The sequence below is a fragment of the Calliopsis andreniformis genome, chromosome 10 (genome assembly GCF_051401765.1).
Source record: "Calliopsis andreniformis isolate RMS-2024a chromosome 10, iyCalAndr_principal, whole genome shotgun sequence".
NCBI lineage: Eukaryota > Metazoa > Arthropoda > Insecta > Hymenoptera > Andrenidae > Calliopsis > Calliopsis andreniformis.
In genome coordinates, this window is record NC_135071.1 from 20,108,876 (window position 1) to 20,121,669 (window position 12,794).

At 43.6% G+C, this 12,794-nt stretch overlaps 1 protein-coding gene across 2 annotated transcripts in view; it reads right to left on the bottom strand.

Annotated features, from left to right (window-relative positions):
* Positions 1–12,794, bottom strand: part of Carpa (Carbonic anhydrase-related protein A) — a 115,036-nt gene that overhangs the window by 32,219 nt on the left and 70,023 nt on the right. For both annotated transcript variants that reach the window (XM_076387438.1, XM_076387437.1), the window contains exon 3: positions 3,573–3,709. In XM_076387438.1, coding sequence (XP_076243553.1) covers positions 3,573–3,709 — 137 coding nt within the window. The remainder of the gene's footprint in view (positions 1–3,572; positions 3,710–12,794) is intronic.

Below are 12,794 nucleotides of genomic sequence, written 5' to 3' on the forward strand. Positions count from 1 at the left end.
GGAAGAATTGTTAGCCGCGAATGACGAAGCAGCGGGTTAATAATAAAGAAAAGGGTAGAGATGTAAACAACAGTCGCCCAGCTAGAGCTCTAAGGTTCGCGAGTCGAGTATTTGCGCGAATGCTACTTCGCCGAGTGTTATTATTCGATAAACTCGCGGAACTTGACACGCCTGTGCGCCGTTTGAAGTCGAGCAGACCTCGATGTGCAACTGGAACGCGTAACAATAAAGCCCTGCAGGGGGGAGGATGAAGTCCACGAAATTGTGTAATTATCGAGGCACGAGGCGCTCCGAGGCGACATTATTTCATTACGTGGGAAACTTTCTTTCTGCCTTAGTCCTTTCTCAGGTTCTTCTAATTTGTTTTTCAGTTACGTGAATCGATTCGATTGCGTAAGGACTCGAATGGCAGAATTATCGCTCCCAGTTTTCCACGATCGCTGCAGAATATTTTCGGGGAACGTGGAAATGGGTCACACAAGCATTCATCGTAAATTTGTCGGCGAATAACAATTTTGCGAGGTTCCTCGGCGCTAGAGGCACGTAGAGCCTTCTTTCTTCGCGGCCCGTTCAAAGAAAGTTCCCTCGCGACGCCAAGCGGAAACGTTTCGTCGCGGAAAGCACGCGGAACAGCCGACAAGTCTTTTGAGAAACATCGTCCGTCGGTGTTCCGCGCTGGGTGCTGCACGTGCGCTTTGTCCAGCCTTTGTGAATAGACGCGCGAATTCGCTATCTCAAAGGCGGAACGTTTCCGTTTGTTACGTATACACGACGTGCCAACGCGAATCACGTCGCGACGGAAACGAATCACGTGGACGTCTCAGCTGACTCCCTGATTGCTGGCACGTGAGTAGAAGGCTGATCGAGACGGGAAGTCACCCCCGATTGTCCATTTTTCGGCTTGGAGAGGGCTATAAGAGAAGAGTGGCGAAATCGCACCATTTAACATGTTTCATATTACGTTTCCCCTATGCTACTGGAATAACAATTCTCCATGGAGAATGCCAATCCAGTTTACTGTTTGAAAATCTCGCGAGCGAAATAGATGTTTAGAATTCAGCCATTTGTAAATTTGCAGGGACGAAACCGAGAAGTGGAAAACAGAATTTCCACGGCACGTCCATCTGTTCTGTAATTTTGATATCGTGCATTGTGCTCGCTCGATAGAAAAAACGAAATCAAACCGTGTCGATGCAATACTAGTTTCATCGATTCGAGGCGATTCTGTGTCGGTTTTGAATATTCCTAGGCGTCGAAGGGAATCGACGTTCATTTCGTCAAGAACACGAGGCAGTCGCGCGTGATTTGCATAAAACAATTTCCGTAGGTGCACTTTCGCATCTGTTCGGAGGCTGAAACAGACGTAAAATTCTCGTGTCGCGTTACCTCACGCAAGTGCACGATAAAAGCACGCGCGTGAGATCTCGTGATAGAGCCTTACCTACAGTTCCTACGAAGGAGACCTTAATCTTGTATAAGGATCACATAGAATGAGACTGCTACCAACTTTCTTCACCCCTTCTCATAGCCTGATGGTACATTAATTTAATACCTACTTTGCTATCGACATTGTTATACTCCTTGAAGTGTGAATTAATATGGTGTATTGTTTCTATTACCTGCCAAGTTTTCACCCCTTTTCTTTACCACTCATCTAGTTGCCTCAATGTTAATATAAAAAACTGTCTCTAGAATCTTTTGTGTGAAAATTAGCGAGTCACTGTATCTATAAACGTGCATTCGTCATTTTCAAAGTTTCTTTTTATTTTCAAGTTGCCATTCAACCCGACTATGTCGAATATTGTACCCAATCAAAAATGGAGGAACACTGTGGCCAAGAGGGTGTAAAAATTCATCAGGAATTATAAATAATTTAACTGACCCTCGTGAATGTCGACGAGTCGATCAATCCCGCGTAAAAAGTCCCGTTCTTCGTCGAATAAATATTTATTCGACTCGTGACTGGTGCTGCAGCGCAGTCCCGTTCGCGAATAATCATTTCGGGGCGGGCGATCGTTGCTGAACCGTTAAACAAATTGCCGTAGCGTCTGAATGTAGACGAGACGGGGCTCGAACGATCCAAGAATTCCTGCAAATACGCGTAGCCTGGAGGAGAGAGAGGCAGCTCGAAAAGCAGAGCTCCAATCTCCTTCGATGAATATTCAGGGATGCGAAAAGCTCGCTCCTCTCAGGGATAGAAGTCAACGATATTAAAATTCCGAATAAAATTGCACGCCGTGTATCGTTCCTCCTCCCTCGCCTTCTGTACACCATTAATTACCTTTCGACGATTAATCAATCGACGACATATTGCTGTTTGCAAGTCGCATCGACGAGATTTACCATATTTACGCGGCCACGGACTTCGATTTGCATCGATTTTCGGGTCGCGAAACAGCCGGGCGTAAATCGGTTTTTGCGTTAATTTTCACGCAACTGGGCCTCGATGGAATGCGTCGGGGAAAAAATGGAGGCGAGGAAAACCGGGGAAATTGACGGTGGTTCGGTAGGTGTCGAAGCTCCAATGATATTAATGACACTGCTGCCTGATTTGTTCGTGGCTACTGTTTCAGGGGCGTTTTTTTTATAAAATCACCTTAAAAACTAAAATCTGAGATACTTGAGATGGTCCTCTATAAACCAGAAATAAATATTTCATGTGACAGTAATTCTGTAAAGGAATCAATATGAATGAATATAGAATTCCACCTCACACGATAAATAATTCAAAGAAAATCGATCCTTTTGAAAATGTTTGTATCTCTAGTCAGCCACTGTCATCGTCTCTGTCATTGTGACAGTCGGTAGGATCGACAGCGAATCCCCCGAATAATTCTAGATCAGCGAGCTTTCGCGGAGGGGGACGACGAACCGCGGGGAGGGGGATGAATAAATGTTTACTTAATGGAAGATTAGTGTTTCTGAAGCCTTGAGGGTATTACCGCGGACACAGCCGCTGTGAGCGGGCGAGCGAAGAAGAGGAGGGACGTTAAATAGTCAGGCTAGTAATTAATGGATTTATTATCGAATTAACGAACTCCAGCCAGTGAAAAATGGACAGAGAGAAAGTGGAGAGCAGTCCACGGTGAATTCGAAATCCATTACTAGACGGCGACAGCTCTGGGAATACCCTTGGCGAAGCTGTTCGTACCGAGTTGAATACGCTCCCACCCCCGCCCTCCGATAGAAGTCCCCAGTAAAATAAATCATCCGAAAAATGTTAATTTTCACTTTAACGTTCCGTTTCCGACAGAAGTGACGATACTTTTTCTTTTTCTGACTCCTCTGCAATTGATGGACCATCGAATGCCCCTTCTCGCGAAAGTTTGTACGCTTACGCGTAGAAACAAATAAACAGAAACAATGTAAGTAGATTTTAGTAAGGAGTTCGTAAATTTTCCCGAGGAAATATTTATAAATTCAACGAAATATTGTTTGGGCGTCAAAGCCTCAACGTTCAGATCTCTTCTTTAATCTAGGGACATCCAACCCTTCACTGCGCCGATTGTAAAGGGATATGGCGAGACTAAAGCACGTCGAGAATAAAAAAAGAGAAACACTCGATCAATTACCTTGTGTTTGTCGACCAACACCGGCCTCAAGTGGCGGTCGAAGAGGAGCTTGTCGGGCTCGATGTTGATGGGGCTCTGTCTCCTCCCTTTGCTGCACAGCGACCACTGAGGATTTATTAAACCCCAAAACGAAGGACCTGCAAGCAGAATGAAAATGCACAGTTAATTAATATTTCTTGCAGATGAGATTATTTTTACTGAATTAATGCGATTGAATTGACTCCTCGAATAAAAGGAAGCTGAAGAATAATCCCTGCCTTTAAAACCCTCAGGGGATGAATGTCGTTTAATAGTTCGAAGATGACAGAAAAATCGCTGATATCCGACGAATCGTCGCAGCGATGATGGAATCATTAGCTTCGATACAAGGGGAACTGCTGAGCAAGGACAGATACAGGGCTGATTCGAGAGAACGACTCGTTAGCCAGAGCATTCTTGGTATCGATTCCCGTGGCCGACGCGAGGAAAGTTAAATTTCTCAGAGGGACGGCGGAAAACGCGAGCGGAAGGAGGCCGCAGGCTCCATGCTGGGTCCCTGTTGGCTCTACCACGGTGAAACGAGTTCGAAACCCCTTTTACCGAATAAAAGTTGACGCAAGCAAAGGTCTGGCCAGCCGGAAAAGTTGAAATTATAGAAATTTCGAATTTCCAAACGGCTGACATACGACAAGACGGCTCTTACCCCAAGGGAGACGGTTGCACCTGTTGGGAATACTCACGGTCGTGGTTCACCTCAAACTTTTAAGAACTTCGGCGTGGAAATTGGAAACGCGACAACTTGTAGACTGATGTTTCTAACATGTTGTTAATCATTCTGATATAATTAATTAAGTAATCGATTAGTTGTTGAGATTTAGTTTTAAAGGAAATGTGAATTACGATTACTACTCTGAAATGATTGAGAGCGCGAGATAAGAATAAATTACAAAGAATTTAAAATGTGTAGAAAAAATGGTGAAGGCCGTGAAGAGTATTAAAACTTGAGCAGATGCACTTGAGGCACCCTTTTGCTTAAGCACAATTCCGCAGCATTCTCCATCTTCCCCTTCTGACGTCTATGATATTAACGATCTCCAGCGTCATAGGGGTAAGTAATAAATTATTGCTCGTATAAACAACTCGTATAACCGAGGCGGCAGGCACGTCAGCACGGAAATTTGCCACCGTGACGGCACGCGACGTTCTACACAAAGAGACTCTTGCGCTACGATCCATACATGCTGTGGTTTTCTGGCAAACTATTCCATAATGCCTCCTCATCTTCATTCGGTACATAACTCGCCATATGCTGAAGCTTGTACGTTCGTTCTTGAATGATTAAGCGAAGGAAATTCTGGAGTATCCATCAAATCAGTATTTTCATTTTTAATAGTATTATTCCATAAAAAAGTACTTCAATAATTTTAGCAAAAAATTTACTGCAAATTTTCCTTCAAATTCTTCAATCAACAATTGCTTTCCCGTTTTTTAATTACGCGTAAATTAAGTTTAAAATTTCGTCGATTTCAATCACGATCCTTGAATTCCACCTTTAAACCTTCTCACCCCATCGAATCGCTCAATCATGCGCCACTTTAATAGCCACATTTAACATCCTTGATTCCCTCATTAGCCACCGCGAATCCTCCGATAGCCACTCGAAATCCACTCAGCGTTCAACATTCTCTTCATCAGAGGAATATTGCTCCCCATGTAGAATGGCTAGATATCTGTGTGTGATTCTTTCACGTGTCAACAAAAGCGGGGATGAGTGTGTTGGGGGTTGAAGCGTAACGACACCGCGGCACGCGAGAGTAATTAAAAATTACAATCCCTTCTGATAAACTGTCTGTATAGGGGGTCAATGTCGATACACGCGGCTGCGTGCAATTCGCGTTACGTGTTCCTGCACTGGGACATTTTATCGCTGCGATATCGACGCAACTGACCCCATTCATGGTGCAATACCCGCCCTCGTCGAGCGACACGTTCAATATATATACCCTTTGCCCTTGTTCCCTTTGAACGGAAGAAAAAAACAATACCCTTTTTCAAAAATTGTACAGAATTATATAAGTGGTCTTGAAAATTTAATTTTTAAGAGAAGCAAGAATATTTTATGGTCCCTTTTGATGGCACAGGGTTTTTTTCAGTATTGAGGAAGTTGATTTGGAAACTTTCTTCCTTCACTAAGAAATCTTTTGCGTCGCGGTAGATGGGTTGCAGAGAGGACACAATTACGAGAGCCAAATGCGAAATTACGACAAGCCAGGGGATGAAATACCATGCTTATATGGCGCACAATTTCAGCCATGTACATATTCATACGTAAGCAAACAACTGTGTGAAACGAAACGCATTGTACGATGAAGCAGCCAAGTAATTTGCAATAGGGATGTTGACTCTACTTTAGGGGCTAGTTAGAAATCCAGAAATTCAGGGTATTTCATGTTTCTCTCGATATAGACGGAGTGGAATAGTAATCATTTGTGTCTAATTATTTTCAAGCCGTGAATGAAGTAATTAAAGGACGACTTTTAAAGAAATAAGTAGTATAACCATACGGTATCTCCGTCTTATTTTAACGAATTCTTATACTTATTCAATGCTTGCTATTCCTCACGAATTAATCCGTTTCACGGTAATATCAAAAAGTTAATCGAGAATTTAACAAACAGTCGTAAATGTCAATAAATCGAATACACGAGCTTCGAAAAATGTTTTCATGTATATCGATGAAAAATATTTTCCAACATATGTATTTGGTAAACTTCCAATTTTATTATTCGAACGAATTTCATTTTCGAAGAAGCACGCTTTATGCATTTAACTTTCATCTGCGTTTAATAAAATTCGATATACCGTTTTAATTCGTTCTGCCCGATGCATTGCTTCGATTTGCTTTTTTCAATCGCTACTTGTAAAATTTACATTTAAACAACAGCCTCTTTTTCCTGATCAAAATGATCGCTCTCATTTAAAACACAGGAGAACCTGTATTACAGTATCTGCTTAATTTCTGAACAGTATCACAAATTGAAAAGCCGGTTTTTTGTAAATTATATATAACCTATTAAATTTCCTATATCTTTGTTTCACTATCATCTGTCTCTGCCCGTGACCACGGGCTATCTGATTAAAAATAAATATTATCATATTCCGCTTTATGTAACACGTAATTTCCGCAGAGAAATTCATTACGATTCATGCGATACCAAAGATGACGTTGGCGACGCAGTTCGGTAAATAAATTATGTAATAAAATTCTGCTTACATTTGAAGTTAATCTTCTCCCGCATTTCCACCCTCACAGAATCACACATACATGTAAATACACACACTTAACCTATCACTGTCCACTTATTTAGCACAACCGAGATAGGGCGAGAAGTCGCTTACGAAACGATTCACTAATAACGTCCACAGGTCCGAAGCACTTCAAAACAGAGGCTTTCACCGACTAACACGCTCGACGATTTACACTATCGCGGGAGCGTATCACGTTCAGAGGTCGCTATTCATCAGGCAACGCAACATTAACTCGATATTTATAACGACGTCGTTGCTAGCCACCGCGGAGAAATTTCATTTTCGAAGGCAGCCTCTGCTCCGAGGGACCCTCTTAGCCCACCTTCACCGCCATAATTGCATAATTAGCACCAACCGTCCGTTCTCCGTGGGAGCCTGCACGCGGAGGGAGTGGGGGGCGAGCAAGAGGATCGACCAGAGGGGGCGAGGCAGAAGGCAGAACTCGTCCCAGAGTAATGGAATAACGGTGGCCAGATGGAATGATTACTTTCTTATCACCCGAAGGCAGGTAGACTATTATGGCATTCATCAGCCGCTACCTGAGGAAGTCGGGAAAGAGAGCGAGGGGGTCGAACGGGGAGGTGGACAGGGCGGTAGATAACGGGAGAAAGGGTGATAGCTGGGGAGCCTTGCTCAGTGTATAACCAGTTACGAAGCTCTGCTCGGAGGGGTGTAACAACCCCATTATTGAAACTTCAAGCGCGGAGCAATCATTCTGCAATTAGCAAAAGTGATTAAGTGTAGAAGCTAACACGGCCTTCCTCTCTAGTCTCCCTCCATCCTGTTGCCTTCCTTTTTACCTTCTGACCTCCCTTCTTCTTACTCCCTTCCACCAACCCCTTCGAAACCCTCCCCGCTGCGACTTGGACGCATGTTGATCCCTCTTGTGGGCCACCCTCCTTTCAGCTTGGTAGTTTCCCTTCTGCGGTCCGCTGCAGCGACACCTGTTTTAATTATCCACCTGTCCCCCTCGCGGGACTCCATCCAGCTACCTAATAATTCGTAATGAGGGGACACCGACCCTGCTGCATTCGCTCTCCTTAATCAACGTGATTACAGGCTGTCCTGAATTTATTTTCATAGCGTCACTTTCTCACCCCCTTGGGTACACAGAATCTTCTCGATAAGTACTTGAAACGAGATTAAAAAGGATTGAAAGATCGTGAACAATTCCATCGATTCATCCCCTATAAAAAAGCACGTGCTATCAATGGAAGAACTACCCCAATTCTCAACAACTGCCTCAAGAAATCCTAACACAAGATCCTCTCATCCAAGAGAAGAGGTCTGAAATATTCGGCGCCCCTAGGATCGTCCAGATTATCGAAGAATCTCGACTCAGGGAGGTGTGAGGATCGTCGAAGATAAGTCGACACCCCGAGAGGGTGAAAGCCAGCCCTCGAGGTTCCCGCCATGAAAGATAGAAGGTCCATTGGTATCGCGAGAACGGCCAGCCAAGTCCAATTAAGATGTTTTTCAGCGGATCGGGCTTTAGCCCGCAGACATCGACGTGTCTAGGCGTCGCGACGCCTCGGCCTACCGACGACTGAATTCATATGCATACATGAATACATTTTGCCGCGCCCCAATCAACCAACCTCCTTCCCAGGCCGGGGATCTTTTGTCCGGGGATGGACGGGGGTGGTAGTTTTTAGAACGCTGAAAATCTACACGCTAATGAAGGTCTCTCCCTCCTTTAATCCACCGCCTTTTAATTAGGCTTTTTCTCCCAGGGATTTCGCAGCTTTTTTCTCCGTCAATTTCGCGGAAATGTTGCGACTCATCGTCGATGGAGGGGGCTGACGAGCGACACCCTTGATGGATGGGGATATTTACACTTCGATGTCGGAGCATTGTGTGCTCGCAATTGGACGATGACGCAAGGTTCTGGGAGGATCAGTGGGCGGTAGCTTTCCGAAGCTTTTGGTATTTTTAGTGAACGAAGACCAAGGACGAACGGTTCTGCGAAAATGTTTTACCTTTGGAGGACGGAGATGATTGTACTTTTTAAAAGTTTCATTGCCAGTCGGCGTTCCTGGAATCAATTGACATTTCAGGCAATTTTAGGTAACCGTGGTTTTCGTTCCATTTCTTCTATTCGTAGTTGCAGCTAATTACCGGGTAATTTTCAGTGAATCGATACAATGGGCCGCGTGAATGATTTATACACCTACAGGAAACTGGATGACCTTCAAAAAGCGTACGTCAGGAATACCGGAGCAATTAGAATAATTGATACAATCTACTGAACTTTTGAATAGCCATATTTGGAGTTTTACTTTATTTTTATCGCAATATGTAAAATAACCCCTCTTTTCCGACCACCAAGAAGTTCACTTTCGAGTCGATTTGTTCATGATACACATAAGTATGGTCGATACGTAACACGATACATCGAACCCTTCTATTTGCTCTCAAAATCGAGCCCTATCGATAACCAGACAGCAGGCAATATTCCTCCAGATGAGACGGTCGCGAATGCTTCGAGAAAGAAAATACTTTTCTTAAAGCAGATAAAACCCAGCGGAGCTGTTCTTTCGATATCGCTGCCGCGGAAATTCGTACTGCCGGTCTATTGAAATAACAAACACGAAAATTTACCCAACCCAGGGACCCAATAATACAGCAGCACCCTATATTGAATATATTACATAACGTGGAGTATTTGAAATTTCAGTTTTCTATCACAGATCGTAACGAAACCCTTCGATCGTTACCCGAGCTTCAGCTCGAATAGAATAATTCCGCCAAACCGTGACGGTTCATCCCACAATTTCTTCCAGGCAGAAAACTGGAAAGCGACAGTAAAGGAAGCAGAAGGGCATACAAGAAATAGGATCCGTGCTTCGAACGTATTACAACCGAGCGTTTGCATTTGTCCCTTATCTCTAATTCTCATTTTTACATCCCGAGATCGAGTCTTATCGGCCGGGGGGAACGAAGGAGGGAAAAGGGGGAAGGAGAAAAGAGTCGGAAATGCGCCGCGGCATTCCGGGAACGCACATGGAATGTATGCAAATACGGCGGCGGAAGGATTACTTACGTTAAAGCATGGAAAAGCTGAGGGACCTATTTCCATAAACCTTTTTTTCCTCCCCTTGCCGGATCTCGATCCCATCCGGATCAATCTCGATATGCATGAAATATTCAAAAACAAAATGATTACACCCTAAAAGGCGGCGATGCAGGCGGAAGTATCAGAGCGAACGCGGAACTAAAATAACGAGGGGGATGCCTCGGCTCACGGAGCCGAGACGCGAAACAAAAGCACGAATATAAGACGGTTAAAAAGCCCCGCAGGCGTGGGGAATATTCTCGCCGATCTGAATTTTAGGGGAAGATTCGACCCTGGTTCAATTTATTTGCGATTATAATTAGAAGTGAAGGGAATATAATCCACTGTTTAATTGAAATGTTTTTGGAACACTTGATTTATATGAAAGAAAATTGTTCCAAGACTTTTGAAGAGTTCTATATGCCTTTAAAAATGTTCATGCATTACTGCTTTACAGTCACAAATTGTACGACCACGCACGAGGCTGTTCTACTTATTCTACGACACGCTACTTACAAAGTACGGCCATGTACGTAGTTGTATCACTTACTGAGCGTGAGATTATAAGGGAATTATACTACTTCCTGAGGTTAATCCAATGGACAATGTTACAGTCAACTCTATTTTCAATCATTTCATTTGAGTATTTAGTATGCAGTCCGAGGAAATCTTTCAATTATTTTAATAATAAATAAACACTCGCCAAATCGAGCTCCGCTAAGACCAGTCGCCAGCTTAATTAAATTACGCCTGATAATATATTTCTCGGGGCATCGCTTTCATCCTTCTTCATTAATATCCTCGATTAATTTGACAGTCTGCTTCGCCCCGCGATACAAACAGTAGCCCGAGGAAGGAGAGGGTCGGCACGGTTGTGAAAAAGAGATAACCGAGCGATCGATGAGTCCCACGATTCGGGCAAGTCTGTCGACCCTTTGCACCCTCCGTCTCTGGGCAGAAGTTCGTTGGTCGGCTGCGACACTTTTCGTGTTCTCACGGAGACGATAAATCTCTTCCCCTTGGCCCCGTGAAAACGAGACTCTCCCATGGAATCGAGGAGCCACCGATGGAGCAAGCTATATACGTGTCTCGAAGAAAAATTTTCTCGAACATTGCTGCCTCCCGTTCCATGGGAACGTGTTTCGATTTTGACGGCGGGGCGTCTCATTTCGTCGATAGAAATCGATTTGTTTCGCGTATCCTTGTTGTACAGGTACAGCCAAATTAAATGGTCACGAGAGTAGATGGTAATTCCCATTATTCTGGTCTTTAGTCAAGCTGCTAGCTAATGAGAAGATTTATCCTTCTGTCTTGATAAACACTATAGCGCGGAAAAATGAGGGAGTGAAGAATGGTGATGGTTTCTACTTCTTCAAGGGATCAAATATGATTTTTTAGATACTCTGTAGGAGAGTGTATATTGGAATCGAGTACTGGCAGGGAAAGAATACAGACGATTACGGATTTCTTGTTTCGCTTTTTTCCCCGAGTGGAAGCTCGGTGAAAAGTTTCGGGATCAGAATTTTTGAGACTGTCAAAGCCACGAAAGTTCGGGTAACGCATTCAAAGCTTTCAAGATTTGCAGCGCTCCGGAGACTTTCGAGCTCCCGAGCCCATCACGGTTCGGATAACATTCGAAATAATTTTAAACTTCACGCTATCCCGATTCGGGCGAAACTTTCCGCGAAACTTGTCGTGGACCTCTTAGAACGTGTCCCTGGAACAAAGCTCCATTTTAAGGGAAAAATATTTCGCCTCGAACTGCTATCCACTGTGTGTTAACGCTTTAACAGCTGTTCTACAGGCTCGCAAGTTACAATTGTACAAGCTACAATTTAATTCGACAATTTTTTTAGGAACTTTTGCACACGCTGAAGGAATTAATGAAGTAATTGTGCTAGTTAAACGTTTGATAGCGAGTGAGCAATTAAGATAATAAAATATAGTGCTCAGTAAAAAAAAACTGCAGTTTTTTTAAGTGGCAAGGACCAGTCGCATTTGTCTACTGGTTTAAAAGGTAACGGGGTCGGGCTTTGAAAAATTTCAGAGTGGCCAATAAAAAAGTTTCATGAGCACTCGTGCAGGAAGCAGAGTCCAGACTGTCCTATCTTTCGACGATTAGATTCGAGATTATTGAAGGACAGATAACGGCTTGAAATGAAATACTTGGAAAGGCTAGCAACGTTCTGTGGATCACGTCTCTAGTCTTCGCGCCATTTAGGTTGTCGAGCTTCTAATTAATGACCGCGGTCTAATTAATCAACGTCGCTGCATCGCAAGTGTTCGCAGCCCACGGCTAAATGACAATATCATTGAAGAGCCGATTTTCCATCGAACAACGAGGATATTTGCATAAACTATTCGTCTTGTTGACGTTTCATCGAGCTTCTTCTAATGACAAACACTGGACTATTTAATTTCTATTGAATTGTACGGTTCATTGAATAGTTACAGTCATCTCAACGTGACTGTCCTCGAAAAGCCTGTCGAAATGAAATACAGGATGTTTATTAACAATTCCGCGTATTTTTGGCGAAACTGAAATTCCTATAAAAGAGTCTCCTCTGTATCTGTCAACTAGAAAAATCATCGTGGAAATAGAACGAGCGCAAAAGCGAAAAAAGCCGAGGGAGGAGTAGAAAAATTGCGTAGAAAGGCAATTAATAGTAACGGCTGGAATTACGAGCAATTCGAAAAGCTGTATACAAACAACAAGCCCTCGAAAAGCTTACACGGCCGCGCGCGATAACGATATCGGTCCGATCCGAATTCGCGGAACGGCGTTACGCGAAACATGCCGATTTACACACCGTCGCTGTCGCAGTTGTAAATTCGTTAATTAACTAAGGTAATTGCTCCTGTAGCCACAGTAATGCATT